The 26,529-nt window shown below is 57.1% G+C and overlaps 1 protein-coding gene across 1 annotated transcript in view; it reads left to right on the plus strand.

The window, feature by feature from the left end:
* Positions 1–26,529, plus strand: part of NOL6 (nucleolar protein 6) — a 51,746-nt gene that overhangs the window by 1,109 nt on the left and 24,108 nt on the right. Inside the window, exons 2-23 of the mRNA XM_025216943.1 lie at positions 2,610–2,837; positions 5,373–5,489; positions 5,854–6,033; positions 6,421–6,589; positions 7,433–7,567; positions 8,173–8,336; positions 8,830–8,950; positions 9,313–9,371; positions 9,644–9,745; positions 10,841–10,956; positions 11,837–12,014; positions 12,535–12,657; positions 13,563–13,711; positions 14,209–14,284; positions 18,039–18,179; positions 18,359–18,476; positions 18,679–18,833; positions 19,183–19,346; positions 20,034–20,186; positions 22,895–22,992; positions 24,434–24,558; positions 24,804–24,893. Of these exons, the coding sequence (XP_025072728.1) occupies positions 2,610–2,837; positions 5,373–5,489; positions 5,854–6,033; positions 6,421–6,589; positions 7,433–7,567; positions 8,173–8,336; positions 8,830–8,950; positions 9,313–9,371; positions 9,644–9,745; positions 10,841–10,956; positions 11,837–12,014; positions 12,535–12,657; positions 13,563–13,711; positions 14,209–14,284; positions 18,039–18,179; positions 18,359–18,476; positions 18,679–18,833; positions 19,183–19,346; positions 20,034–20,186; positions 22,895–22,992; positions 24,434–24,558; positions 24,804–24,893 (2,961 nt within the window). The remainder of the gene's footprint in view (positions 1–2,609; positions 2,838–5,372; positions 5,490–5,853; positions 6,034–6,420; positions 6,590–7,432; positions 7,568–8,172; positions 8,337–8,829; positions 8,951–9,312; positions 9,372–9,643; positions 9,746–10,840; positions 10,957–11,836; positions 12,015–12,534; positions 12,658–13,562; positions 13,712–14,208; positions 14,285–18,038; positions 18,180–18,358; positions 18,477–18,678; positions 18,834–19,182; positions 19,347–20,033; positions 20,187–22,894; positions 22,993–24,433; positions 24,559–24,803; positions 24,894–26,529) is intronic.

Consider the following 26,529-nt stretch of genomic DNA (forward strand, 5'->3'; position numbering starts at 1 on the left):
GCGGGATAACGGCCCCGTGCACACGTGCAGGGACGGGCGGGCCCCGGGTGTGCCCACGGGCACGCGCTCCCCTTGCACACGCGTGTGCACCCGCGCTGCACACAGGCGGGCCCGTGCACGTACTCACCCCCGGGCACGCAGGTGTGCACAGGTCGCCGTGCGCGCCTCACATGTGCAAGGACACAGGTATGTGCACAAGCACACGGGCGTGTGCTCCCCCATGCACACAGACATGTATGCACGTGGACACTTGGACGTGCACATGCAACATGTATACACATAACCGCGTGGATACGTAGCCACCCGTGCACACACCGGACACTTGCAGGATCAGGGTCTGGGCACATCCTTCGGGAGGGAGCAGCGGCTTTAGATGCAGGGAGTTCGCGTTGGGCTCCCCCAACACACGCAGTGAAGCCACACGTGAATTACGCTGAAGGCGAGTCCTCGTGAGCTGGCGGGGGAAAGTCTCAGACCAAGCTGTGCGCGTGCCTGCTTGGTCCTGGGACTGGTCTTGTTCAGTGACCTGGAAGATGGGATGCGGCGCACCCTCAGCAAGTTTGCAGATGACACCAAGCTGGGGTGGGGGAGTAGATATGCTGGAGAGTAGGGCTAGGATTCAGGGTGACCTCGACACATTGGAGGATTGGGCCAAAAGGAATCATATGGGGTTAGCTTTCCCCAGTAGTCTGGTGGTAAGGGTGCTACCCTAGGTGGCAAAGGTGGTGGGTTCAAGCCCCACCTTGGCTGGAGCCCTCAGGCCTCTCAGCCCACGCTGTGTCCCAGGTTTCTTGGTGCCTGTGGCCAGGTGCACGCAAGGAGCTGTGCTGGGTTGTGGGAGAGCTGGGGTGGGTCCTGAGGGAGGTTAGGGGTGGCAAGTGGGGGCTGAATGAGGACAAGCAGGAGTTTTTACTAAGCAGGCCCAGGCCTGGTTCATACTTGGATGGGAGACTGCATGGGAGTCCTGGGGGCTGAAGGCCACCTGCCCTTTTTTGAGAGGCTACGGGACCTCTCTGAGGGGGGGACCTGGTGACCGTCTGTAAACTCACTAGGGGGGACCAGAAGGGTTTGGGGGAGACCTTGTTTCCCCTAGTGCCCCCCGGGATAACAAGGAATAACAGCCCCAAGTTGTTAGAGAGCAGGTTTAGATTAGACATCCGTAAGAACTACTTCACAGTCAGGGCGGCTAGGATCTGGAACCAACTTCCAAGGGAAGTGGCGCTGGCTCCTACCCTGGGGGTCTTTAAGAAGTGGCTCGATGCCTACCTGGCTGGGGGGATTTTAGCCCAGTCTTCCTCCTGCCCAGGCAGGGGGTCGGACCTGAAGATCTACAAGGTCCCTTCCCACCCGACTGCTATGATTCTATGAACGAGGACAAGTGCAAAGTCCTGCACTTAGGAGGGAACAATCCCATGCACCGGTGCAGGCTGGGGGTGACGGGCTGGGCAACAGCTCTGCAGAAAAGGACCTGGGGGGACAGGGGACAAGAAGCTGGACAGGAGCCAGCAGCGTGCCCTTGGTGCCAAGAGGGCGACCAGCATCCTGGGCTGCATCGGTAGGAGCGTTGCTGGCAGATCGAGGGCAGTGATCCTTCCCCTCGATTCAGCGCTCACAGTACCCTCCGAGCCCAGCGATCCAGCCAGCTTTCTCTCCACTTTGCAGTCATTCATCCAACCTGTATGTCCTTAGTTTGCTTGCAAAACAGCTGTGGGAGTCTGTATCAAAAGCCTTTCTCCCCTGTGCTCCAAACCTGCTCCCTGTCATTCCCTTGCCAGGCCCCAGGTTCTTGGTCTGTGGGAGTTGATGAATCGCAGATCTCTGGTGTTTTCTCTAAGCCATTCATGATCGCATTTGCGTGGCAGTGCCAGCTCCTGACCCTGCATGTACTGGGTGTCGGTCCGCTCCTTGGGGGCTCCTTGGTCCTTGCCTGTTGTGTTGAGATGGCTACGAAGGGGTCCAGCTCTGGTGGTGGTTAAAGTCCTAGCGAAGTTGGGCGGGAAGGGACCTCCAGAGGTCACATCTAGTGCAACCTCCTGCCTGAGGCAGGATTATTCCTGGCCAAACCACCCCAGACATATCTGCTGTCCAACCTTTTAGCAAAGCTACACAGCCAACCCTGACACAACCCCAGACATCACACCGGCCCCTGCTGCAGGGAAAGCAGGGGGACCGTGGCCGCCACCATCCTGTTGCTGCACAGGGTGTTCATACATGCTTGCAAGATGCCTGGTAAAGGCCATGCCCCCCACTAGAGAGAAGGCAGACCCCCCCACTCAGTCCATACCAATCTGACCATGGAGTAAAATTCTTTCCTGACCCCAAATGCAGTGCAAGTCTGACCCTGAGTGGAGGGGCAAGACCCTCTAGCCACAAGCCTCTGGGTTTAAGTCCTAGCAGGACCTTTGGCAAAACCCAATCCCCACTAAACACAATCCCCAGTAAAATCATGCAGAGGGCTGAAGCCATCAGCTCACCTCCCAGACCTTGAACTTGCTTGCTGGCTGCTGGTGAGCACGGGAGCTGTGGTGGTTACCAGGGCTTGCTCTTCTGCCCTGTAGGGTTCGTTCACAGGCTTGTAGTCAGCACAGGCTGTTTCTCTGTTATCTCAGGTGGTCAGCAATGCCGGGGGAGATGTGGAGGCTGTGGAGGAGGAGGAGAATCAGCACGTCAGCGAGAAAGGCAGGCGCAAGGGGAGGAAGAGGGCGTCTGCCCCGGACGGCGTCCTGCAGCCGGTGAAGCTCAGCCGAGCTGACCTGTACAAGCCACCCACCAACGAGGAGCTGAGCCAGCTGAAGGAGACGGAGAACCTCTTCCATTCCAGCCTCCTTCGCCTGCAGGTCAGGGGCCGGGGGACCCTCTTGGTGCTCTGTTTACTCTGTCAGCCCTGTGTGTCCAGGCAGGAGCCTGTGCTGAGTGTTGGGAGGTTTGGGAGGCAGCAGGATGGAGTGAAGGGGTCACAGCCCTGGGAGCTACGAGGCCCCATTCACAGCTCTGCCCTGACACCCCCAGCTTTGATGTCTCTCTGCCCTCCTGTGCAATGGGCACAGTAACCTTGACTTCCCTCGCAGGGGGTGAGGAGGCAGGTTGCTGAGTCCATAGCTCCAGGGCCAACAAACCCTCCCTGTGTTGTTAGGAAAGCAGAGCTGGCTGAAAAACATGGGGGGAAGGTGGGATTTTGAAATACTTTCTGCTGTCTCTCTCCTTTCTCGTCTGGAGCCAGCATTTCTGTGATGATTCTTTGCCCGACTGAATCACCCTTGGTCCAGTGTTGTGAGGCATAGAAACTTAAGAATTGCCATTTACTGGGTCAGACCATAATCTTGCCCAGTCTCCCGTGTCACACAGCGGCAGATGCTGAAAGGGAGAGCGAATGGCGTCTAACTAGGGTTTGTTTCCCCAGTTCCTCTAGCATTTAACATCTAGGATGCTCTGATTCAGCGGCCATGCCCGTCACTGCCACGCTCCATAGCGACTGGTACCCCTTTCCTCCAAGAATGTGTCCAGTCCCTTTTTAAACGTGGCTAGACTGTCAGCTCCCTGCACATCTAGTGGCCACGAGTTCGACACTAATGACACGCCGGGTGGAAAATAACTTCCTTGCGTTAGTTTTAAACTTACTACCGACTAGCTCCATTTTGTGTGACCCCTAGTTCTCACATCGCAAGAGAGAGTATTGACTTTCTCCTCGCCACTTAGCACTTTGTAAACCCTTTTCATGTCCCCCCCGCCCAAGCGTCTCTTTTCTAAACTGAACAGGCCTGGCCTCTTGAGTCTCTCTTCCTATGCAAGCCCCTCTCTACTCCTCATCCTTGTTGCCTTTCTCTGCACGTTCCCTAGTTCTTTTCTTCCCTTTTTGAGGTCTGGGGACCAGAACTGAGCACCGTGTTCTCGGTGTGGATGCACCGAGAGGTGATGTTTTTCTTGAAAGTGCTGCTGCTAGGATGGCTCAGTGCTTCTAGCCTAGTGGTTCTTAACCTCTTTAGACTCGAGACACCCCTTGGAAACTGCTAGGTTTGAGCTTTTGCTTGTTTCTTGACTAAATACTATACCACTTCTGTTGCAAAAAAGCGTAGCAAGCCTCCAACAAAGCAGAATGATTTTGACAAGCTGGATTCCTTTTGGAAATCTCTAGGTTTTATTTTTGAGTCGTGTCGGGGGTTGGACATGTCGTGTAGTTGGTTGCACATCTCACACAGCTCATACTGTGTGGCAGCCTTAAAAGGATCTCAAGGCACCAGGGTGTCAGGGCCTCCTGGTTAAGAATCACTGGTTTAGCCTCTGATTGAGTGCAGGGTCTTCCTGGTCCTGCCATTTGGACTGTGCAGGGTCCTGAGGTCCACTTCAGGGATCTGCTTATAGGATCAGGGCTGGTTTCCATGTTTTGTGGGTGTTGGGAAAGAATCGGACAGGAGTCCCTGGACTTGTTGGGGACATAGCAGGTGCTGTGGGGTGTGGAGGAGTTACCTGTGGGCAAGAGACCATGTCAGTGCGGGGAGGAGTTTCTTATCCTTTTGAGAAGCAGTGAAATAGGGCATCTTGTGTAGAATTGGGGGCCCTCTGGAGAGTGGCTCAGGTTGATAGTGTCGGAGGGCTCCAGTGCACATCCCAGTGGATGCTTGGATGGAAAACCAGCAACTACAGAGCGAATGTAAGAGGCCTAATGCCAGGGCTAGCTTGGTGAAAGAGGTTGGCAGGGGGTCATGCGAGACAACTAGAGGCTTGGTCTTGGAGGATCAGCTCTGACTTGTAGGCTGTTTCTCTGTGAGCTTCAGGTCTGGGCCGGCAACACGTTTACACTGGGGTATCTTGCATTGTTTGTGCCCTGACGTAAATTGCCTGGGAGCTGCGATTATTCTGGGATAAGCTGGAGATGCACGACGTGTACGCTGGTGAGGCTTGCACCGGCCTTGTTTACTGTTTCACCACGAGGTAACGCTGCCCCGGACTCAGGTTACCCTGGTGGAGGGCTCTACACTGTGTGTCTGCTCCTCTTAGTCTGGCATAAAGGCTGATTACACCAAAATAACCCTTTGGTGTGTCCGGGCCCTGGCATGGCCAGGCAGGCCAGCCTGTGGCTCTCTTTTGGGATGAGTGGCGTGTCTGGAGGCATCCGTGTTGCTCAGGACGTAGCAGCAGCAGCAGGAGAAGGTGCGAGATGCCGCGCATCTTTGGTGGTCTGGGGGTGGGTGGGTTGGTCTCACACAGCCATATCAGCTGGGCATCCTGTCAGGAGGGAGTTGCTGATGGTTGGAGGACAGAGGGTCAGGATTTACTCCCCCTTCATCCTTGAGGAGAGAGCTTTACCCCCCATTACTGCTTGAGGGTGGATAAAAGGCAGCTGTGAGCCCAACCTGCCCTTCCTTCTCCTACAGATCGAGGAGCTCCTGAAGGAGGTGAGGCTGAAGGAGAAGAAGAAGCAGCGGATTGACGCCTTCCTCCATGAAATCAACACCCTGCTCAGCACCGTCCCTGAGATCCCCGAGGCAGACGTAGGTTCCCGGGACAGCTGCTGCTGTGGGAGGCAGCACTGTGGCTGCTTGTAAAGGGGCCAAGTCAGCAGCTTGGCCCTTTGGGTACCCTGCTCAGGCTCACCCTACAGAAAACCTGCTTCCCGGGGTGCGTAAACCTGTCCCCAAGGGGCCCTGAAGTGGCACTGGAGCGTGCAGGTGGGGAATACAGGAAGCGGGGACTGGAATGGGGCCCATCTCAAGCCCCATGGGTCAGAGTCCTGTTCTCTCCCTTCCATGGCTGTATTTGTGGGTGATGGGTTGAAGCTGTCCTCCCTGGTGCCCAGGTGAGCCTGGCAGCCTTGGGAGCATTGGGCTATCTCTCACTCCTTTCTGCCTTCTCCAGATCACTGACCAGACCTGGCTCCCCAAGCATGTGAGGGTCCCGTTGCTGCAGGTGCCTTTCGGCGTGAAGGGGAAGTTCCGCTTCCTGCCCCCGGCTGCAGTGAAGGTGGTGGGGAGCTACCTGCTGGGCACGTGCATCAAGCCGGACATCAACGTTGACGTGGCTGTGATGATGCCACGGGTGAGCCTGAGCACGCCACTGTACCGCAGTCTGTTACCTCTTGCCCAGTGTCTTGCCCTGAGGTCGGGTGCCATCACAGGCTGAGGTTATCCGCTGCAAACAGCTCCTGACAGGCCAAGTCTGCCCCCCAGGCGCTCTCTCTGTCCCTGATACCCCTGGGTTGGAGCTGAAATCACCTGCTAGAGTTGGCAGTCAGTAGAGCGGCTCTGTACTGCTCCACAGGGTCCTAACTGGGTGGTATCGGGGGTGGCGCCGTGCACCTCACTGTTGCTCAGCTGTCTGCGGTCTTCTCACCCCAGAGGTGGCTGCAAGTTGGCAGCATGTCAGCATCTCTGGCTTGAGGCATGTGGTGGGCGGAAGCTATTTCTGCTGCTCTTTCTCGTTCAGGAGATCTTCCAGGACAAAGACCACCTGAACCAGCGGTACCACCGGAAGAGGGCCCTGTACCTGGCCCACATCGCGCAGCACCTCTCCAAGAAGCAGCTCTTTGGCAGCATCAAATTTGCCTACGCAAACAGCAACCACCTCAAGCCCATCCTGCTCCTTCGGCTGCAAGGTACCAAACCTGGGGCCTCCCTGCACTTCCTCACTGGGGCTGTGGCATTACAGAGCTTGGAGAGTGGGTTGAACCGTTGCACCAAGCAGTGCCTGGACTGGCGGGGCTGGTCTGAAACTGATACTGGCCCTAGCAGAGAACAGGCCTGGAGCCACCCACCAGTGTAGGGGCAGCCCTTGAGTCTCACCCTCATGGGCTGACTGGTGCAGTTTGTGTGACTAGCAAAGCAAAGGCACAGGTAGGGTAGACCAAGGGGCTTTGGAAGTGGCTTATGCCCAGTGCAGAGCATAGATGGGGCTGGGAAAGGGAGTCACGGACTTCCCAAACTCCCTCTAGCTCCTTAGGGGGATGTTTGGCTGCACTGGCAGAGGGCTGGAGAGCACTGAGCCCAGCCATGCTGTGCCTGATCTGGCTGCACTCCCTTCTCTGCCGCTCCAGTGCCCGCGATTTCCATGAGCTGCAAAAGGCCCCTTCTTGGCTTGAGGCTATATTAATCCAAGGGCCTCCTCCCCATGGGGCTCCTGAGTGCTGTGTTGGTAGGATAAGGCCCTTGGCCAGGCAGAGGGCCATGAGGGTTGGCAGCGGGGAGAGCAAGGGGAGACCATGGAGCTGTGAGAGGCACCTGAGAGAGGAGCTACTTTGTTGGCAGCCCTGGCCTTGGGCATGGGGTGTTGGGGGATCTGAGCTGGGGGCATGGAGAGCTCTGGGAGCCCCCAGGGGATGTGGCTTAGGGGTGCCTGGAAGATCCAGAAGTGGAAAAAGCCCATCCAAGGCCAAGGGGACGCTGCCTGTCTCTGAGCTGATGCCTGTGTTCACCTCTACTCCACCTTCTTGTGCTTGCAGGCAAAGACGAGAAGCTGGTGACTGTCCGGCTATATGCCTGCCCTGCCTCAGGTTTCTTCAAGCCCAGCCGCTTCCATCCCAGCAAGAACAACGTCCGCTTGGCCTGGTTCCTGGAGCAGGCTGCCCCCGGGGAAGGTAGGGTCAGAGGGCATGGAGCAGGGGCTCCAGGCTGGGGTATGGCTTGAGGGAGGAGAACTGGGCATGCTGGTCTCTCTGAGGGGTGGGCATTTGTGGGTTGATACAGGTCAGGACTTTGGGACTTGGGCCGGTGTGGTAAGGGTAGGTGGGTTCTGCAGCCAGCAGCATGCAGCGATGTGGGTGGTGTTACACCCAGCCACCTCTGACTCCTCCAGCCTGAATGACCAGGCACCCACTTATAGTAGGAGCACCTTGAGCATAAGCCTGACATGTGACTCGAGCCCATGCCCCTGCAGCTCTAGTGAGATGCCTTTCCTGCCCTGCCTTTGTGCCTTGCTGCTGTATAAAGCATCTCTGCGTGGCCAGAGAGTGTCTGTCTGCCCCATGGTGCACGCTGCAGCCTGGTGGGGATGTGGCAGGGCTGAGAGGGTGGGAGGCTTCCTCGTGCTGCACTGCTGGATGCTGATGGGACTCCTCAGTGACACCAGCTGTGTGTAGGAGCTGGCTCCTGCACTGATGCTGGATGGGGAAGCAGAGGGTTCATCTGGTTTCCACCTGTCCGAGCCTTTCCGAACCGGTTGTGCTGGTCTATTCCCCCCCAGGAGCCACTGAGCCCCCCACCCCGCACTACAACAACTCCTTCCTCTGCGACACGGTGCTGGAGTCTCACCTCCTCTTCCTCTCTGGTGTGGCTGCCGACTTCCCGGGCATGAGGGACGGTGTGGCCCTCCTCAAGGTCTGGCTGCGCCAGCGGGAGCTGGACAAGGTAGGCTGGTGGCCAGGGCTGGCCCTCTCTGCTTAGTGCCTTCCCCTGGCTGGGGGATGGCTTGGGCCTAGGTGTGCAGGGCCCTGCTGAGTTGCCTCAAGGGTCTTGCTCTCCAGATAGCCATTAGGCCTCCCCTGCCCCAGGGAACTGCCTTGAATCGGGCTGGCCTTCCCATTTCTGTGAGGGAGTTGGAGCTCTGTGGCTTCATCCCAGACCCTTTGTAGCGGGGCTGGGTCCCACAGGGATTGGAGGTAACACAGACCCTTGGATCCCAGAGTGCCACATGCTGTCCTAGGGTCGAGCATCACTGCAGGCAACACTGGGGGGGTCCCCAGGGGTATGAGGAGGGCAGCCTCCCCTCACCCCCTGCACCCAGCTCAGCCTGGGGCTCCTGGGTCTGTCCTTGGCCTCCTGATGTGCTCACAGGCATCTTGTGGGCCTTGCCCCTGGCCATGAGGATCAGTCCCCAGCTCTGCATCTCTTCTCTTCACAGGGCCTGGGGGGTTTCAATGGCTTTGTGGCCTCCATGTTGGTCGCCTACCTACTGACGAAGCACAAGATCAGCAGGATGATGAGCGGCTACCAGGTGCTGAGGAACGTCTTGCAGTTCCTGGGTGAGTGCCCGGGCGCTCTGTGAGAGGAGAGCGCAGCAGGACCCTTGGTCGGGGCCAAGAGTCCTGAGGAGTAGGAGGATGCATCGCTGTCTTTGCTCTGGGCACTGCCCAGGCTGGGCCTGAGTCTGGGCCTGTAGGATCCTGCGCAGGGTGTCCTCTGGGAGGAGGGTAAGAGGCAAGGGGAGCTAGATCCTTGCAGCCTGCCCTGGGTGTGAATGGGGAATCGCCACAGTCTTGTTTATGTGTTGGCCCTTGCGGGGCCCGGCTGGTGTCTTGCCACCAGGTTAAAAGCCTTCACGCAGGAGGCTCTTTGCCCTGTGCCTATCCCAGCACGCAGCACCGATCCTCTCCTCTGTCCCCAGCCACCACGGACCTGAGCGTTGCGGGAATCAGCCTCTCGAAGGACGCGGATGGCTCTCTGGTAAGGAACAAATGCGGCCCAGTGGCCTGGGGGCTGAATGGAGCATGGGCTCCTGGCTTTCGTTGTCCACTCTGCTAGTGACTCCCTCTGTGCCCATGGGCATGTCCCTTAGCCTCTGCCAAGCAGCACCAATGCCTGTCTATCCAGAGGCCCATTTGGCCCATACTCTGCACTTGCCCTTTGCTGTTACTCAGCAGATCCGGGCAGTGCAGAGCCTGTTCATGCTGCTCCTTGGTGCTATCCTGTATTCTCTCTTTTCCTTTCTCTCGCAGCCCACCCTCGCCGACTTCCAGCAGGCCTTTGAAGTGGTCTTCGTAGACCCCTCGGGGCTGGTGAACCTCTGCGCAGACGTGACCGCCAGCACATACAAGCAGGTGCGGGGTCCCTGAAGGGTCTGGCCACTTCAGCGTCCCTGTCTCAACTCCCCACCTGGGGAGCAGGCTCTTGTCACCAGCTCTGTCCTGGTCAGTCTGTCCCTGTGCCTGTGCAGTGACTGATCTGCCTGGCACCACACAGCAGGGAGCAAGGAGCTGGCTCCTCCCTGCCCTCAGATGCTGTCCTCCGTTCATTGCTGTAGAAGTCCCTTTATCGGCTGCAATGTCTCACCGACAAGGGCCCGTAAGAAAGGTGCAGCATGTTGGCTGCTTGTGCTGCCGTCCATCCCAGTCCAGTAAGCTAAGCAGGCAGTCGGTAGAGGGGAGACCTGACAGGAACACCCAGGTGCAGCAGGGAGGTTCGTTCCTGGTTCTCTTCCGACGAACTCAGTGCCAAGAGAACTGGGCAGAGTTTCTGATGCCTGCGGTCAGCAGACCCCATGGGTCCTTCTCCCAAGGACCAGAGTCCAAGTAGGAGCTTTGTGCCTCTGAATGCTCTCCATGAATGTGGCACTCTTTCTCCTGTGCTGTTGTCCTGCATCAGGCAGCTACTGCGCCCCACCCCAGAGCCAGCCGCATTCCTTTGGTGGGGAGTAAGCAGCGGGTCCTGGTTTTGGATGGCAGGGCTGTGCAGCATGCTAGTATTTTGCAGGGTGCTTTGGGCTCCCTGTGTGCAGAGTGATCTTTTCGGTGTTTCTGTGGGGGGTTTTAGCACTGGTTCAATCAGGGTATTAGTGCCTCTGGGGACTGAATGATCCACCTCCCCAGTGATATGCCACAGCTGCGGTGGGGTGGGGCCTGGGGTGGGTGGGAGGTCAGTGGTGACCAGCACTCAGGGGTGGGCAGCTGTTGCTGGCTGAGCTGGTGGCTTGGAGAGATGTCATGAGAGGTGCCCCGTCCCATACTGATGGACTCTGCCTGGCCCCCATGGCTGGAGAGGGCTGCCTGGGAGCTCCCTCCATGTCAGAGCAGGGCAGCATGCCCGTTGCAACTGACTGGGGGCTTTTGCGGGGCACAAGGAGGTGTGCTGGGGCTGCCACCACTAGTGAATTTATGCCTCCCCATCTCTGCCCTCTCCCCTTCCTCCTCCCCCAGGTGCAGTTTGAAGCCAAGCACTCAATGGACGTCCTAGATGACAAAACGGTGGACGGGTTCCAGCTGCTGCTGATGACCACCAAGCCCCTGCTCAGGACCTTTGACCATGTCTTCTAGTGAGTGTCCCCCACGCTGGCCGGTGGGTGGGGGAGGCTTGTTCTGAGAGGAGCTGGCTGAGCTGGATGTGGAGCCCAGGCCAGGATCCAGCCCAAAGTATGGCCAGGTCCAGCCCAGCAGATTCGCTCCCCTCTCAGGCTGCAGGCCAGGCTCTTGCCCCCTGGACTCAGGGCTGCTGTTTGCGCGCTTGGCCTCAGCCTGGTCTTCCCTGACCCCCAGGGCTGGGGATGCCTGCAGTGGTCACGAGCAAGCCAGGCAGCTTTGGAAACTCTCTGTTTACTCTGTACTGAAGACCTGCAGTCCAGATGAATGGTGTGGGGCTGGTCGATGAGCAGGATTGGGCCCTTAATCACCCCCCCACATGCCAGAATCAGGCCCTGGGGCTCCATCCCACCCTGCCCCACCGGATCAGGCCTTGTGCTGCCCTGCGTGTCCATCTGGTCTGCAGGACCCCAGCCTGTGGCACTCCCCACAGATCCTCGAGGAGCCCCTCAGGCCAAATGACGCAGCACCAGGGGCTAGATCTGGCCTGTGGGCTGTGATTTGAGTACCCCTGCCCTAGGGTTATTATGGAGGGGTAGGTGCGCAGAGGGATGGGCGCAGATCTTCCTGGGGACCTTGTTTCAGGCTGGATGTCTGTGTGCGTCTGGAGTCAGTGACCCATACGGCCCCTTTCCGTTGTGGGTCCTGCCCTCCAGCTGCTGTTTCCAGACCTCGTGAATGATGCTGCTGCCTCTGCACCCGGTCCTGTGACAGCTTCTACCCCTCTGGGTGCTTCCTGCCTTGGGAGAGCTGCTTCACTCAGCAGCCCGGCTTGGGAGGGAATGGGGCCAGGGACATTGCTAACCAAGCTGCTGTCTCTGCTCCCCACCTCTGCAGCCTGAAGCCGGTCTCCAAGCTGCAGGGAGCCTGCAAGAAGATGCAGCTGCTGAATGAGCTGATGGATCGGGGCGGAAACTACGTGGCCACAGCCCTGCCCTTCATCACCTCCCTGCTGGTGCGAGGCTTGGGCGAGCGGGCGCTGCTGCTCACACACTCCTTGCCCCAGACACAGGAGGTAACCCTGCCCTGCGGACAGCGATGGCAGCATCCCTGTCCTGGGCTTCCCTGAGACAGATGCTGCTGTGGGTGAAGGGGAGATTGTTGCATTGGGACCCTGCTGGGCCTAATGAAGCCTTCTGCTCCCTACGCCCCAGGTTCAAACCCAGCACAGGGTGAAAGTTGTTTCCCTCTGGCAGCTGTTTGGTGCTGAGTTATGTGGGGTCTTCGCCAAGACACCTGGTTTTGGCCGTGAGGGCTACTCTTCCCTTGCATCAGATGGGGTCTGAGGTTTGCTAGGGTTGGGGGAGGTCATGGATCTAGCTTGAGGTAAATGGGCCCCCTTCACAGGTGGGAGGGGGCTGGGGTGATGGGCTCTTGCATTAGGGAGAGCTTGTGAGGGCATGGCAGCCGGGGCGCCAGAGCCCAGAGGACCTCAGGAGCGGGCAGCAGGGCTGCTGCTGCATCTCATGCTCCACAGGCAAGTGCATGGACAGCAGGGTCACTTCCACTGATGATTTATCCCTGTGTCTCTCCAGTGGCCAATCGATGCCGACCCCCCAAAACACAAGGACATTGGGCACCTGTCGTTCGGCCTCCTGTTCGCCCCAGAGTTTGCTGCGAGCGTCCTTGAGAGAGGCCCTGAGGCAGACCAGCCGGAGGTGAGCGTGCGGCAGCTCCCTATCCTGCCCTTCTATTGCGGCAGCACCTGTGAACCCCCGTGAGGGTCCTATTGAGAGCTGTCTTATAGGCCTCTTGGCCATGGGAGGGGAAAATGGCTTTGAAGGAGACCAGTGGGAGGGGGGCTTTGGGGCTGCTCTGCGGGGGCTTCAGGGGAAGGTAGCTGGCATCGGCGATAAGGCAGAGGGGAGGGTGGGCACCATTGTGCTACGTGAGTGGGATCAAGGTTGGAGGAGCAGGGTTTGGCATGACTGGTGGTGAACGGAGATGAAGATGGCTTGATGTGACTGAATGGCCTGCCACAGAAAAGTGAGAGGGTGCAAAGCTGGGGCAGGGAGCCTGGTTTTTCCCCCTGGTCTGGGTGCTAATCAGGGTTCGACCTGCCTCTAGCACTCAGGGTGACAGGGAGGGTTGTGGTGGGTCTGGGGGCTCAGAGCAAGTCTTCTGCACCACTCCATATAGCCCAGTGGGCTGCAGCAACTTTGGACTAGATCCTGTGGCCTCTCCCAAAGGGACTTTCTCTGTATTGCCCACGGGAGCTCCCAACCCCAGGGGTTGCCGGACTCCTCTTTGAAGCTTTAGCTATCAGCAGTTCCCCAGGACTGGTGCCACGTGCTCTCAGTCCTGCCAGGGGCCCTGCAGCTTGTCCCAGCTGGGTTTCCTCCTTCTTGTGAGGGGAGTTCAGCCTTGAGGGCATCACCAGCCTCGTTGGCAAAGGGGCAGCTTTTGGGCTGGGAGAGTCTTCTCTGCGGTGGGCTTGTGGAGACCCACCCAACTCATTGCACCCAGCAGGGGAGGGCAGTGCCGGCTGGGTGTCCCGCGAGCGTGGATTCCCCTTGATGTCCCGCGTGCTGACTCTGATGCTCCCCATGTCGCCTCCCTGCAGGCGGCTGACTTCCGGAAGTTTTGGGGGGAGAAGTCAGAGCTGAGGCGGTTCCAGGACGGGGCGATCTGCGAGGCGGTGGTGTGGCAGGCCAACACCCTGGCCCAGAAGCGCCTCATTCCTGAGCACATCGTCAGGCATCTGCTGCAGCTGTGAGTAGTGCCCAGAGCCATCTCTGAGCTACCTGGTGCCCGTGCCAGGAGCTGTAATACCTTACGGGGGTGTCAGACTGAGGGTTGCACCCAGCTGGCTCCTCAGTTTCCTGTAGCCTGCGTCAGCTGCGCGGTGCTGGTGGGTGTGAAGCTTTCTTAGATCTAGGCCACCTCTGCTCTGGAAGGCACTTGCATGGCTTTGGGCTCAGGGTGGGAGGAGCTGGGTGAATCTGCCTGTCCCGAGAACATAACATAATAGTTGCCATGTACTGGGTCAGACAGTAGGTCTTGCCTGGTCTGTGCGAAGTGGTTGTGGCAGGACCCGCAGGGGTGTGTGTTTGGCTTTGGGCCCTGTAAAAGTCACGTCTGGTGCTTCCAGATCCCTGCTGAGTCTGTCGAGCTCCAGCTGGGCCTGGCCTGGAGCTGGGGGCTAGATCTGGGAAGGGTAGGGGGGACATTTACTGTCTGACTCCCTTCCTGCTTTGTCCCACTGTCAGGCACGCAGGTATTCCCGAATCCTCCATCTGCTACATGGGAGCCGTGCTGGAGTCGGTGATCAAAACCAGGCGGGAGGTACGGTCTCTCCGGTGCGAGGGCTGGGGTTTGTGAAAGCTGTGCAGTGGGGGGAGGACAACAGGGCTGGAAAGGTCTAGGAAAGGACACCTGAGCCAGCACAGCGAATGCCTGGGGCCTTCTGTGACAAGGTCACCTTGCTGTGCTTACTGCAACCTCCTCTTCCCCTCTGAGTAACTGACCCTGAAACAGCTGATGTGCAGTAACTGTCCATGTGCCCACTGCTACCCCTGGCTAAGTGGAAGCTGAAGCAGGGGCTGCTTAGTGTTGAGTGAAACAGTGACTCCTTGGGCAGCCTTTCCACTTGCAGCCATTTGTCCCTGCTCCCTGTTGGCCAGACACTTCTATGTTCACCCTTGTACTTCTCACCTGTCTCTCAGACTCGCCTCATGCCTTTGCTCCTTGGAGCCATCTGGGGCCTGTCCTTGCTTCTCTCAGATCTGAGCTCCTCATGGTGGGAGAGGTGCTGTGAAGGGCTGTGCACATTGTTAGCTCCACATCGCTCATTTTGTTCCTGCTCGGGCTAATCCCTGCTGCAGATCTGCTTTTGGCTTTGTTTATCCTCATTGCCTTGCCAAGGTTATTGCTGCTGTTCATGTTGGCACCAGCAGCCCTGTCTCTTGCCCTTGTGGTGCAGCTCGTGTGCTGTCTGGATCATAGGGAAGTAGGGTTGGTAGGCTCCTCATGAAGTCATCTAGTCTAGCCCCTTGCTCAAAGCAGGATCAGCCCTGACTAAACCATCCCAGCCAAGTGTCTCTTCCACCTGCACTTGAAGATTTCCAGGGATGGAGAGTCCACAGCTTCTCTAGGCAGTCTGTTCCAGTGCTTGACCACCCTCGGAGTCAGAAAGTTCCTCCTCATCTCCAACTTAAATTTCCCTTGTTGCAGCTTGAGGCCATTGCTCCTAGTCCCGTCCCCTATGGCTGAAGAAAAAAAAGGCCATCTCCGATCTCCGTCTGTTCTTTAATCACCCTTCAGGTATCTGGAGACTTTTATCGAATCCCCCCTCAGTCTTCTCTAGGCTAAAAAACCCTGGTTCTTTGAGACTTCTGTCATCAGTTTTGCCTCCCACCAGGCCACTAATCATTTTTGTTGCTCTGCACTGGACCCCTTCCAGTCTGTCCACGTGTGAGACCCAACCATGGACACCAGACTCCAGGTGATTCGTCACCAGTGCTGAATAGAGCAGAAGAATCACTTCTCTTGATTTGCAAGTGACACTCTTGTTAATACAAGCCAGTCTGCTGTTGGCTTTTTTTGCAACAAGAGCACATGGTTGGCCCATATTCAGCTTATGGTCACCTGCAACCCCCCTCCCCTGGACCTTCTCTGCAGTACTGAAGCCTAGCAAGTCCTTCCCCAGCCTGTATTTGTGCACATGGTTATTCTGTCCCAAGTGCAGGACTTTGCATTTGTCCTTGCTGAATCTCCTCTGGTTGACTGAGGACTGGGTGATAGGCTCATAGAAAATGAAGGCTGGAAGGGGCCTCAGGAGGTCATATCTAGTCCAACCCACTGGTCAAAGTAGGACCAGCCCCAACTACATCATCCCAGCAGAGGCTGTGTCTAGTCGGGTCTTAAAAACCTCCAAGGATGAGTTTTTTTTAAGGTGATCCCAATGGAGAAGCTGTAGCTTGGTTTCTTCATCTGCATCACCCCTGTGCCAAACTCTTCCTGCTTTCTGGAGAGAGACATGTTGGAGGGGCTGTCCCAGGGCCTTAGGAGTGAGGGTGGGGAAAGAAACTAGTTTGAAAGCCATTGGTTTTGTAGCTGAGCAGCCTAGAGAGGAGATTCCTCCACCTTGTGCTCCTCTTTGCCCTTACCAGCAGGTTATGGGGCTGGGACCCAATCCAGACACCTACAGGCCGGGATTTCGGACCTCTCAGCTTCGTCTCCAGTCCATAGCAGGGAGCAGGCTGGGTGGCAGGTGAGTGCCACCATCAAACTCCAGGCCGTGGGGCCTGGATGCAGCCCGTTGTGGGCACGGGTGCATTAGGACTTCTGCAACCAGGCAGTGAACGGGGTAGAGAGCCTGAGATGGGGAAGGTTTTGTGGGCAGTAAGGACAGAAGGGACTTTCAGCATGGCCCCTGAGCCATTTGCACTCAGACATGGCTGCTGATTTGCCTATGAGAATAGCACCAAGGACCTCAGGGCATTTCCCGGGGATGCCCAGGTGGAGGGGAGAAAAGGAGCAGCTGCACCAGCCTTTGAGATTGGCAGAGGTGTGGGCAGCCTTCTGGTGCTGGCAGTCCCCAGCTGGGCCTGCAGAGGGTGCTGCTGATCCACTGTATGCAGAGCCCGGGACAGAACTGGCTGCTCTCGAACTCGGCCCGGCCCCCTCTGAGCTGCTCTTCTGCGACGTGTCCCCTGCCTTCTCCTTCCTAGATGTCAGGGGCTGTGGCGAGAGGCGGCAGTGAGCACCAGGGGAAGTGGAAATCCTTCTTCCACATTTGCAATGCGCCCGGTGCTGGGGTATCAGCACTTCCCCCTACCCCTCTTTGCTATCTGTGCTCTGCCCATGTCAGAATTAAAGGAAAAAGTTAGAGAAAATTCAGGCTGGCAGGAGGCTCGCGGTTGAAGGCATCTTAAACACCTGAGAGGATGGGAATACGCTATCTGCCCGGGGCAGCCTGTTCTACTGTCAAATCTCCCTCAGGGAGAAAATCCCCCGTGCAGTTTAAGACCCTTGTCGTGTTGTCTGGGGATGCAGAGAACAACTGGTCTCCATCCTCTGAATAATATGCAGTCTGTTATCAACCCCTTCCCCCTCATCAGTCTTCTCTTCTCCAGACTAAATCATCCCCGTTCTTTCCAGCCTTTCCTCACAAGTCTTGCTTCCCAGACCTCTGATCATTTTTGTCTCTCTCTGCTGGACTCTTTCCAACGTGCCCATGCCTGTCTTGAAGTGCGACACCTTGGACTGGGCACAGTGCACCAGGGAGGCCTCCCCAGCGTCAAACGAAGCAGGAGAGTCGCTTCCTTTGACTTGCAGGTGACGCTTCTGCCACCACGTTCCCAGATGCTATGGGCTTGTTTTGCCACAAGAGCGTGTGGCTGTCTTGGATTCAGATTGTGTCCACTGTAACCCGGCCTCTTCTGCAGACTGGAGCAAACCCTTGTCTCCATGTCCCTCCTGCCCTCTGATCTTAGCTGGGCAGCCTCTTGCTTGCCACCGTCCCTCTATTAATGTGGTCTCCAGAAAAGTGACTGAGCTGTTCAGGACAGGACCTGCCCTCTCCCTCCTCTGGCTGCACTTCTCTGGGTCTCAGCTGTGTTGCGTTGTCCCTTGACCACCATCTGATTTGCCCTTTTTCTCCGACCCTCCCTCAGTTTCCTAAGTCCAGTTCTTTGCATTTCCCTGGGGCCTTTCTCTAGGGTTCGCATCTGCTGGCAGCAGAAAGCAGTCACTTCTGGGGTGGGAGGCAGCAAGTGTTTAACAGCCTGGAGCAGTGCAGCTGCTCCTCCCTTCCCCCACGTGGCAAATCTGTGAGGGTCTGGCTGTGAAGAGCAGCAGCTGGTGCTCCCGCAGCCCCTGGTGCTGTTGGCACATGGCAGGGAAGCTGAAGAGTTGCCGCTGGAAGGGGTGGGGGTGATTCTGGGGGTGTGGTTGCTTGTCAGAGTTGGGAAGGGAGCGAACCTGCAGCATCTTGCAGCTGTGGTTGTGAGGCCTGAGGGCACCTGAGTGGCGGGGGGGAATATGCAGAGCGCAGTTGCCCGTGTGTCACTGTGTGATTGTTCAGGGGTGTTTGCAGCCTGCAGGGACTGGCGAGGAGGCCATGGTTGGTGTCATCCGCTCCTACGATGACCTGAGCCGCAAGCTGTGGAAGCTGGAGGGGCTGCTGCTGACGGTGACAGCTGTGCAGGGCACGCACCCGGCGCTGCGGTACACTGACGTGAGTCTGAAGGGTACCAGGAAGGCCTTGGGCCCATGGCAGGGTTGCTGTGTCCCCAGCTTCGTTGCTGGAGGCTCGGGCTGCAGCTGGCAGGCTGTGCTCTAGGCTGGCCCATGGGCACCGCATCCCACCCTGCTGCCTGCCATCCCCCGAGTAACCCCTGCCCACTGGTGTCCTAGGTCTTCCCTCCAGCCCCCATGAAACCGGATTATGCATACCACGAGAGGAACAAGGAGAAGGATTCACTACTTCCCCTGGCAGATAAACCCTGCCCAGCATACATCCCGTCCATGAAAGGTAAAGGGGAGGTTGGGGAGGCAGCAAGGAGGGTGCATGAGCTGGGGAAACTGAGGCACGGGCAAGGCAATGACTTGTGCATCTTGATACAGGGATCATGTCAGGAGTCCTGGCTCCCAGTCCTGTGCTCGGTCCATAAAGTTCTTCCTGTTCTGATGCCCCCTTTTGGTATCTTCTTGCTGCCCTGTGTTTTTCCCCTCAGTTATCTGCCACATGGAGGGGAGCGGCCAGTGGCCTCAGGACAAGGAAGCCATCAAGCGTATCAAAGCTGCCTTCCACCTCCAGCTGGCCGAACTCCTGAGCCAGCAGCACCATTTCCTCTGCAGGCCCGCAGCCTCCCACACCGACGTGTACAAGGTACAGAGAAGGGCCCTGGCGGGAGGGCAGCAGGGGTCCTGTGTCAGCAGCCTGTTCTTGGGAGCCCAGGAGAGGGAAGGGATGGCTGTAGGGTGGCAACAGCAGCGGGCAGTGCCAGGCAGCTGATTTGGGTCCCCGGCTGGCAGAGGAGAGCTCCCAGCTCCTCTTCTTGGTGAGGCCAGTTTGGTGCCTTTGGGGTGCAGCATGGTCTCTGCCTCAGAGGGTGTCTCTGGGCTCAGGCCTGGCACGAGACAAGGCCATACCTTGTCTTTGTTGCCCTGGTTCTCCGAGCTCCTGCCCTCCATCCCTGGCTCACTCCTCCCCTGAATTTTCTGTCCCCGTCTCTCAGGATGGTTATGTTTTCCGTCTCCAAGTGGCCTATCACCGGGAGCCCCAGATCCTGAAGGAGGTGGTGACCCCAGAGGGGATGCTGAAGTACCGGGATACAGAGGAATCTCAGCAGTTGGAGCTGGAAACCCTCCACCTGCCCTATCTGACCAGCTGTCTGCATGGGTAAGGAAAGGGAGAAGTGTCTTGTGGCCAGGGACCAGTCCTCCAGCAGTAAAGGCCAGGGCGAGCTCTTGGTGGGGCTCTGGGGAGAGGGTTGCACTGTGGGTAGGGAACTGCTCCTCCAGCTTTCTTTTATGGGTCACAGAAGGAGAGAGCTATGAGCGGTGTTATGGGGGAAGGCAATGCACTGTGGGTCCTGTACTCCTCACAGGTAAGGAAGGAGGGAAGAGTTGTGAGAAGGATGGAGGAAGAAGTAGGTGCATTATGAATCATCTGGGTAGGAAAGGGGGAGCAGCACTGGGGAGCGAAGAGGGTGTTGTGGGTTGGGAAACCCTCCTTCTGCCCTTGGCACCGGTACGGACCTGGCAGAGCCCTCAAATGAGGGTGGGGGACAGGTACGTTGTGAGTAGGGACCCATCTAGCAGCCCTTCCCCTCCAGCTCAGACGAGAGCAGAGTCATGGCGTCCCAAGTAATGGCTGGTGCAGCGATGAGGTGAAAGGGCAAGCATGCTGCAGCATCTTCCCCTTCCCTCTCCCAACAACCCCGAGCCCATACAGCGCCAGCTGCATGCGTTCTGCAGACAGCTCGTCCATTTGCAGTGTGTGGCCCAGTGCCCAGGGATATCGAGGCAGTCCCTGCCGTGGGCTTGACTTGTAACAGCTGCTGCTTCCGTTTTTCCTTCCCCGCAGGCTGCAGCAGCAGCATCCCGCCTTCAGCGGCACCTGCCGGCTTGCCAAGCGCTGGATCAGCGCCCAGATGCTGAGTGATGGCCTCTCGGAGGAGTGCGTGGACCTGCTTGTGGCCTCCCTCTTCCTCCACCCCGCACCTTTCACGCCACCCAGGTGAGCCCCAGGAATGGCAGTTGTGTGGCCTCCGTCTTGGGTACACTTCCTCAGGGGGAGCAGAGGGTGGACAGGTGACTGCCTGGCTCAGCGTTTGGGGACTTCTTGTTATCAGGCCACTGGTTTGACCCTGACCAACGTGCAATGAATTCAGGCCAGGCTGGTTCCCAGGGATTTTCCCTCAACTGATGGTCTGTTACCTAGATTGCAGGTAACCTTGTGGGTTGGCTACTGATAAAAAGAGGCAGAAACAGGTCAATAGCCTGACTTTTTATTTGCTTGCACTTCAAAAGACAAAATCGGATATTTATCCCAAAGTCTGTCCCAAAGTCTGGCTGCCTGTGACCGCACAACATAGAATCTCACCTTTACCGGCTGGGCAGACTGGGGAGGCAGGCGACATGCAGATTAGCAGCAAGTCTTGAACTTGTTGAGTTCTCCAAATTTCCCTCCAGCTGATACCCCATATTTGTAGGTGGCTGGTTTTGATATTCTAATAAATGACCTCTGCTTGGTTTTATTTAAATGTCTTTTGTTTCACTGAAAGTTTTGGAAGTGGACTAAACTTGGAAGGTGTCAATTAGTTGGGATTTATATCCTTGGGAAAGTAAAAAGGGAGGGTTTCTTATCTCCTTCCCCTCATCCTGGAATGCTGTTCAGTACTGTTCTGTTTCTTCTTTACCCTAGTTTATGGTCTTCTCTGACAAGGCTGTTTTGTTTTTTCAAGTTATCGAAGTACCTTTACAAAAATACAGCTATTACAGCAAAATAGTGTCTAATACATTTCATTACATCAATTGCTACTACTACTATTTTAAGATAGAACTATAATATGGCATATTTGGATGATTTAATGTATGGTCTTCCCTTATAATGTCTCCTTTCAGGCCTTGTGCTTTGTTTAATTGTCTCTCATTACTGGTTTCCTTAGGCATGTAGATGGTTTCCTTTACTTTGCTGTCCAAGCTAGTTGTCACATCTGCAAAGGTTCATGCTGTGGTCACCCAGAAACAGGATTTGGGGTCTTCTGCTTAGCCACACTTCTGCAGCTTGGCCTGCGCCCCTTGTAAATGGCCATGGCTGGCAACAGGCCCTGGCAGCTTTGGCAGCAGCTCCGAGGGCTGTTGCAGTAATGGTTGGGCATCAGACATGGGCTTCTCACAGCCTAACCCTAGAAACTAGCTCAAAGCTGAGTGAGTATAAAATACTGTGTGTGGGAGAGGGTCGGGGGCCTGGAATCCAGCCCCGGCCTCGTCTGGCACTTCCCAAACTCTGTTGGCTGACAGACCACCCTGCTACAGATGCTTAATCGGTGACTTGCTGTGCCCCACACCCCGTGGCCCAGCTTGTGGACCGAGGTTTGGGAATCCAAAGTGAACGCTGATTGATAGCTGTTGTGGGCAGGAGTTGGGGAAAGGCCAGGTTGGGCCAGTCAGCTAGTGAAGGAGCATCCTCCCAACACAGGCTGGGGGAGAATAGGGGTCCATAGGGCTCAGGTTTTTTTCTTCCTCTTAGCTGTGTGGGCAGGGCAAGCCGGTGTGAAAGCCAGTGGCGAAGAAGCTTGGACTGCCATCCGGAGGGCTCCAAGCTTGCTAAGCACCCAGCTCCTGCTTCTGTTTCTGGCTCCGTTCTTGCGGTGCCCAGGGCTGGGGTGCTCATCTCCACGGACCAGGCAGCTTGTGCTGGAGGAGGTGGCAGTGATCTCTTCAGGAGTCCTGGCTGTGTCCCTGGGGCTGTGACCAGAGCATGTCCAGAGGGGGCTGGTGCTGACAGGAGGCCTCTGGATGAGGCTGGAGAGATGTTGCTGTCCCCAGCTATCAACACCACTTCTGGCAAAGGATAAAATGCTGCTTGTGTCGCTCTGGCTTCAAATGGGGACCGCTGTGGGGAAAGCAGAAGGGCCACAGGCCGTGGGAGCAAGCCCTGCTCCATGGGAGATAGGGAACCTGTCCCAGGCCAGGGGTGGCGGGAGGTGTCATGCTGAGGGGCGATGGGAATAAGCATCCTCCATCCACGGTACCGACCATCTCTCTGAGGTTTAACTGCATGCTGCTTGTTCCCAGACCTTGTGAGCACTAGGCGCTGTCTTCCTGTATGGGACCCCTCTGAGCTTTTAGACACAAACTCGCCCGCTGTGTGAGGCGCCAGGCTGCTCCACTATCTCTTTACGACCCCTGCAACACTTCACCAGCATTCATTAAGCAGTTTAGCTGCTTTGTGATGCAGGCATGCACTGGCCCCCATTGCACAGCTTGGGAGACTGAGGCCCTGAGCAGTTAAGTGACTTGATCTCTCTGGTGACTTGCTTGCTAGCCAGTAGCAGAGGCAGGTAAAGAGCCCAAGAGTCCTGTCTCCAGTCCCTCCCCTTGTTCTGGATAAGCTGCCTCTGGGGGAGAGGTGCAGACACAGGAGATGGGAAGGAGCTGAGGGAAGACGTTGTGCCCTGACCCTGTGTTCAGCTACAGGAGCGATGAGAGGGGGCAATTTTACTTGACCCAAAAGTGGGTCCTTGAAGAGATCAAAATGCCCCCAGTCTCTGCCAGGGGGGAGACTCTTTCCTAGCCCCCCATCAACTTCAGCACATCTGCTCACGGTGCCTGTTTGTGGCCTGGCTCATGGACCACACTCCCCGGCCGCCCTGTCTCGGCGGGGTGTGGGGATGTACGTTCTCTCTCGGTCCTCACAGCTGCAGTCTCTCTCCCCCACAGCTCCCCTCAGGTGGGCTTCCTTCGCTTCCTCCACCTGCTGACCACCTTCGACTGGAAGAACGCCCCGCTCATCGTGAACTTGAACTCAGAGCTTAAAGGTGAGCTGGGGGCCGTGGGAGGTCCCTTGCAGCGCTGGGGAGTGATCTCCCGCTGCCCTGAGCCCGAGAGGGAGGTGGTGCGACCCCCCTGAGGGGGCTGCGGTGGGATTAACCCAGGGTGCTCATCGGGTGATGCTAATGGGGGGTTTGGTCACGGGTTTCACTCTGACCCAGGACACTCAGCTCCCTTGGTCAGCTTGGGGCCAGTGAAAAGCACTGCTCTGCAAGTCTCTGGACGATGCTGGAGTGTGTGTGTTGGAGGGGAAACAGTGGGAGGCAAAACAAAGGCTGGCTCTGCTCAGTCACTGCTCCCAGGCATCGGAGCCCCCTCGGGTTGGGGGCATCCTCCTCACCAGGGCGCTCAGCGGGGGACCTGTGGGCTCAAAGCAGGGGGATTAGCCTCTGGTTTCTTGCTTTGTTTTCCCCTCGCAGGCTTTAACGTCGTAATCTCCCAGGTGTTCCAGGGGCCGGAGGAGCTTGGCCTTGTTTATTTCTTGGCACGTTTCCTCCTCTCTGATCCTGGTTAAAGTTCTGGTTTCCTCGCATCAAGCAGAGTTTGCCAAGCTGTTGGCTCTTGTTTGTGCATCTCACAGCCCATTTGCTGTCTCTGTGCCCTGGGCGCTTTGTACTGGCATGGGGGCACAGGTCTCTGAATGGGGTGTGCGTCTCAGCTCTGCCACTGATTTGTTATGTGACCTTGGCCAAGTCACTTCCCTTCCTCCTGGGGCAGCTCCCTGTCTGTGAAATGGGGATAATAAAACCAACCTCCTATGACTCCACTGTGTTTGGATCAGATTCTCTTTGTGACACCTTCATGCCTGTCTTGGCATGCCCCGTTGTAACCCAGCCTTGAAGCATCCTGGAAGGATCTGTAGGAGAGGCTCTCTCTTATGTCTCTAGCAAGGTTTACCTTCCCCTGGCACTTATCTCAGGCCTCAGCTGAGCTGCTCCACCCTGGGTTGGGAAGTCTCAAGCAATTTCGGCTGGTATTGCAGTTTTCCACTGGGCATCAGACCCTGGTTGATGGGTAGTGGCGCTTCAGTGCTTGTTTGTGATATCCCCTGACCTCACCCACTGCAGGCACAGAGCAGGAGGCATCCTGGTGAGGGGATGGATTTCATTTCAGGTGTCTTCTCTGCAGCGGCACTACCACCTTGCTCTGTCTACCCAATTTGGGCTTGGCCAGGGAGATGCAGCATGAGGGCTCAGCCCACAGCTCAAACAGGCTTTTCCCTGGCCTGTGAGATCCCATAGTGTTGGGTGACAGCAGGTGGAGAGAGGGTCGGGACTGCATTTTGGGGAAGATCCCTTGCATGGATAGAGCAGTTGACAGGATGAAGCCTCACCCTGGGGTTTCCTGAGGGTGCTGGGGGGTCCCTGGCACGAGCAGGGGCTGCATGCTGGTGTGAGGGATCTGACCTCAGTGTGGTTTGCTTTCCAGACGCAGATTACACAGAGATCAAGAACGAGTTTGTGGCTTCCCGGGCCGACCTCCCCGTCATGTTCATCTCCACTCCCAGAGACCAGCGGAGCTCAGCGTGGACCAAGGAGCGGCCGTCTGCCCAGGTGAGCTAGGCTGCACCTCCCCACCCCCACCCTGGTGCCCTGAGATGCATGGACATGGGCAGCCAGGTAAGCTGCTGCTCCCTGCACTAAGGCATCGGGCTCCCAACCATGTCCCTAGCGCTCAGGTTAGTCCACGTGATCCCGTGGGCTCAGTCAGGCCAGCGGTGGTGGTGAGCTGATCCAGTGCCAGCAGCGCAGCCCCATTGCATGGCAGTTGCATTACCCACCAACTCTGCCCTCCTCAGATCCTGCAGCGCCTTCTTGTGCTGGCGCAGGCATCCCTGCATGCCCTGGAGGAGCAGCTCCTGAACCCCCTCGGCAGCCAGGATGTGAAGGTAATCCCCAAGCAGGGTTTGTAGTGCACTGGGCTGTGGGGGGGGTGAATTAGTGGGGGGGCTGGAGTTGGATGGGGGATGTCTGCTGCAGAGTGGGTGGCATATGGAAAGCCTCAGTGCCCCCAGGTCCTGTCTAGAGGGGCTTTTGGGTGGAGGAGAAGCCAGGGTGTTGCTGGCATCCCTTTCATATACAGGGCCCATCATCCCCCGATACCCTGCAGGTCCAGTGACTTAACCCCCAGGCCACGTCGGTATTTCCATTCAGTAGCTCCTGCTTTGGAGTCACTAAATGTTCCCATCATCTCCATGTCTAACTTGGCAGCTTTGATTGCAGGGGAATGTGCTCTCCTTGGTTTTTCTGGGCCTTCACCTTGGGCTATAGCCTGGACAGTGCCAAGCCTGTGCCCGCTGACTCCCCAGTCTGGGGAAGAGGCTCCTGGGTCCCACTTTGACCTTTGGGTCATGCTGCTGTTGGGAGGTTGCCCTGTTTGCCATCTGGGAGGTAGCAGGGCTGGAGGATGAGCTGGTAGTCGGTGCATTTCGAAGGTTGGGTTGCCCGAGGTGGTATCACAAGGGGCCTAGATGGGTCTGGGCTAGTGCTGGGGGAAATTAAGCCTCCCAGCAATATTTCAGACCCTGCAGGGCTTGTGGAAAGAATGGGGTTAGCCAAGCCACACAGAAAACCCCAGCTGGCTAACTAAGGGGGAAATAGGGAAGGCAAGATGTGTTGGGTTTGGGCTTGGTTAGGAGCTGGACTTCAACCCCTGGCTGCTTTCTACCCAGCCTCACTTTTACCGCAGAAACTGTGATTGGGAACTGCGTGGCTGTGGGCAAACCCTTGGGTGACTGGGTTCGCACTGATCAAACAGGGCCAGTGCGTCTGCCTCTCGTGCGTGGACGCTGAGATTCAGCTCACGGTGTCTGCCAGGTGCCTCGAGGCCCATGAGTGACAGGCGCCAGAGCAGTTTGGGATCTGATTGTCTTGTTTTCTTGAACTCATTTCCATCTGGCAGCTGCTGGAGCCATCAGCCCCGGTCACAAAGGCCGGGTGGGAAAGCTCCTGTGGCCTGAGTCGTGTCTGGAGGAAGCAGTTTTGTTCTCTTAAGCTGAGACCTGCTAGCCCAGCTTCCTCTGGGAAAGGAGGGGACCCTGCTGAAATCCCTGGGCTGGGACTCAGCGGGGGAAGAATGGAGGGTGTTGAGGCTTGATTCCCAGCTCTTTGTGACCTGGGGTGTTGCATACTGCTGCAGTCAGTAAAACAAAGACAATGCATTTCCTTTGTGCGTCTTACCCCATTGCATTGCGAGCTCTCTGGGGCAGGAGCTTTCTCTCGCAATGTGTTTGAACACTGCCTGGCACAAGAGGGTATTGGTCTCTGTTTGGGCTTCTAGACGTGTCCGCGATACTCTTGACAAGCGGTTGTAGATGGAGACGTAGCTTGAGACACTCACATCCTGCTTTCAAGTGCCATTCCCTTCGTCCAGCTGGAGCTGGCTGCTCTGAGACTCTGATGGATGCTTTGCCAAACTCTCCTGACTCCAGTGATCGCAGCCTGCCATCAATAGACCTGGGCCTTTTTTGAGAGTGATGAACAGTGCAGGCCATGCTAAGACCTTTCCTGGGCATTGCTGCTGTA

Source organism: Alligator sinensis, unplaced genomic scaffold (genome assembly GCF_000455745.1).
Source record: "Alligator sinensis unplaced genomic scaffold, ASM45574v1 scaffold132_1, whole genome shotgun sequence".
NCBI classification, from domain to species: Eukaryota; Metazoa; Chordata; order Crocodylia; family Alligatoridae; genus Alligator; species Alligator sinensis.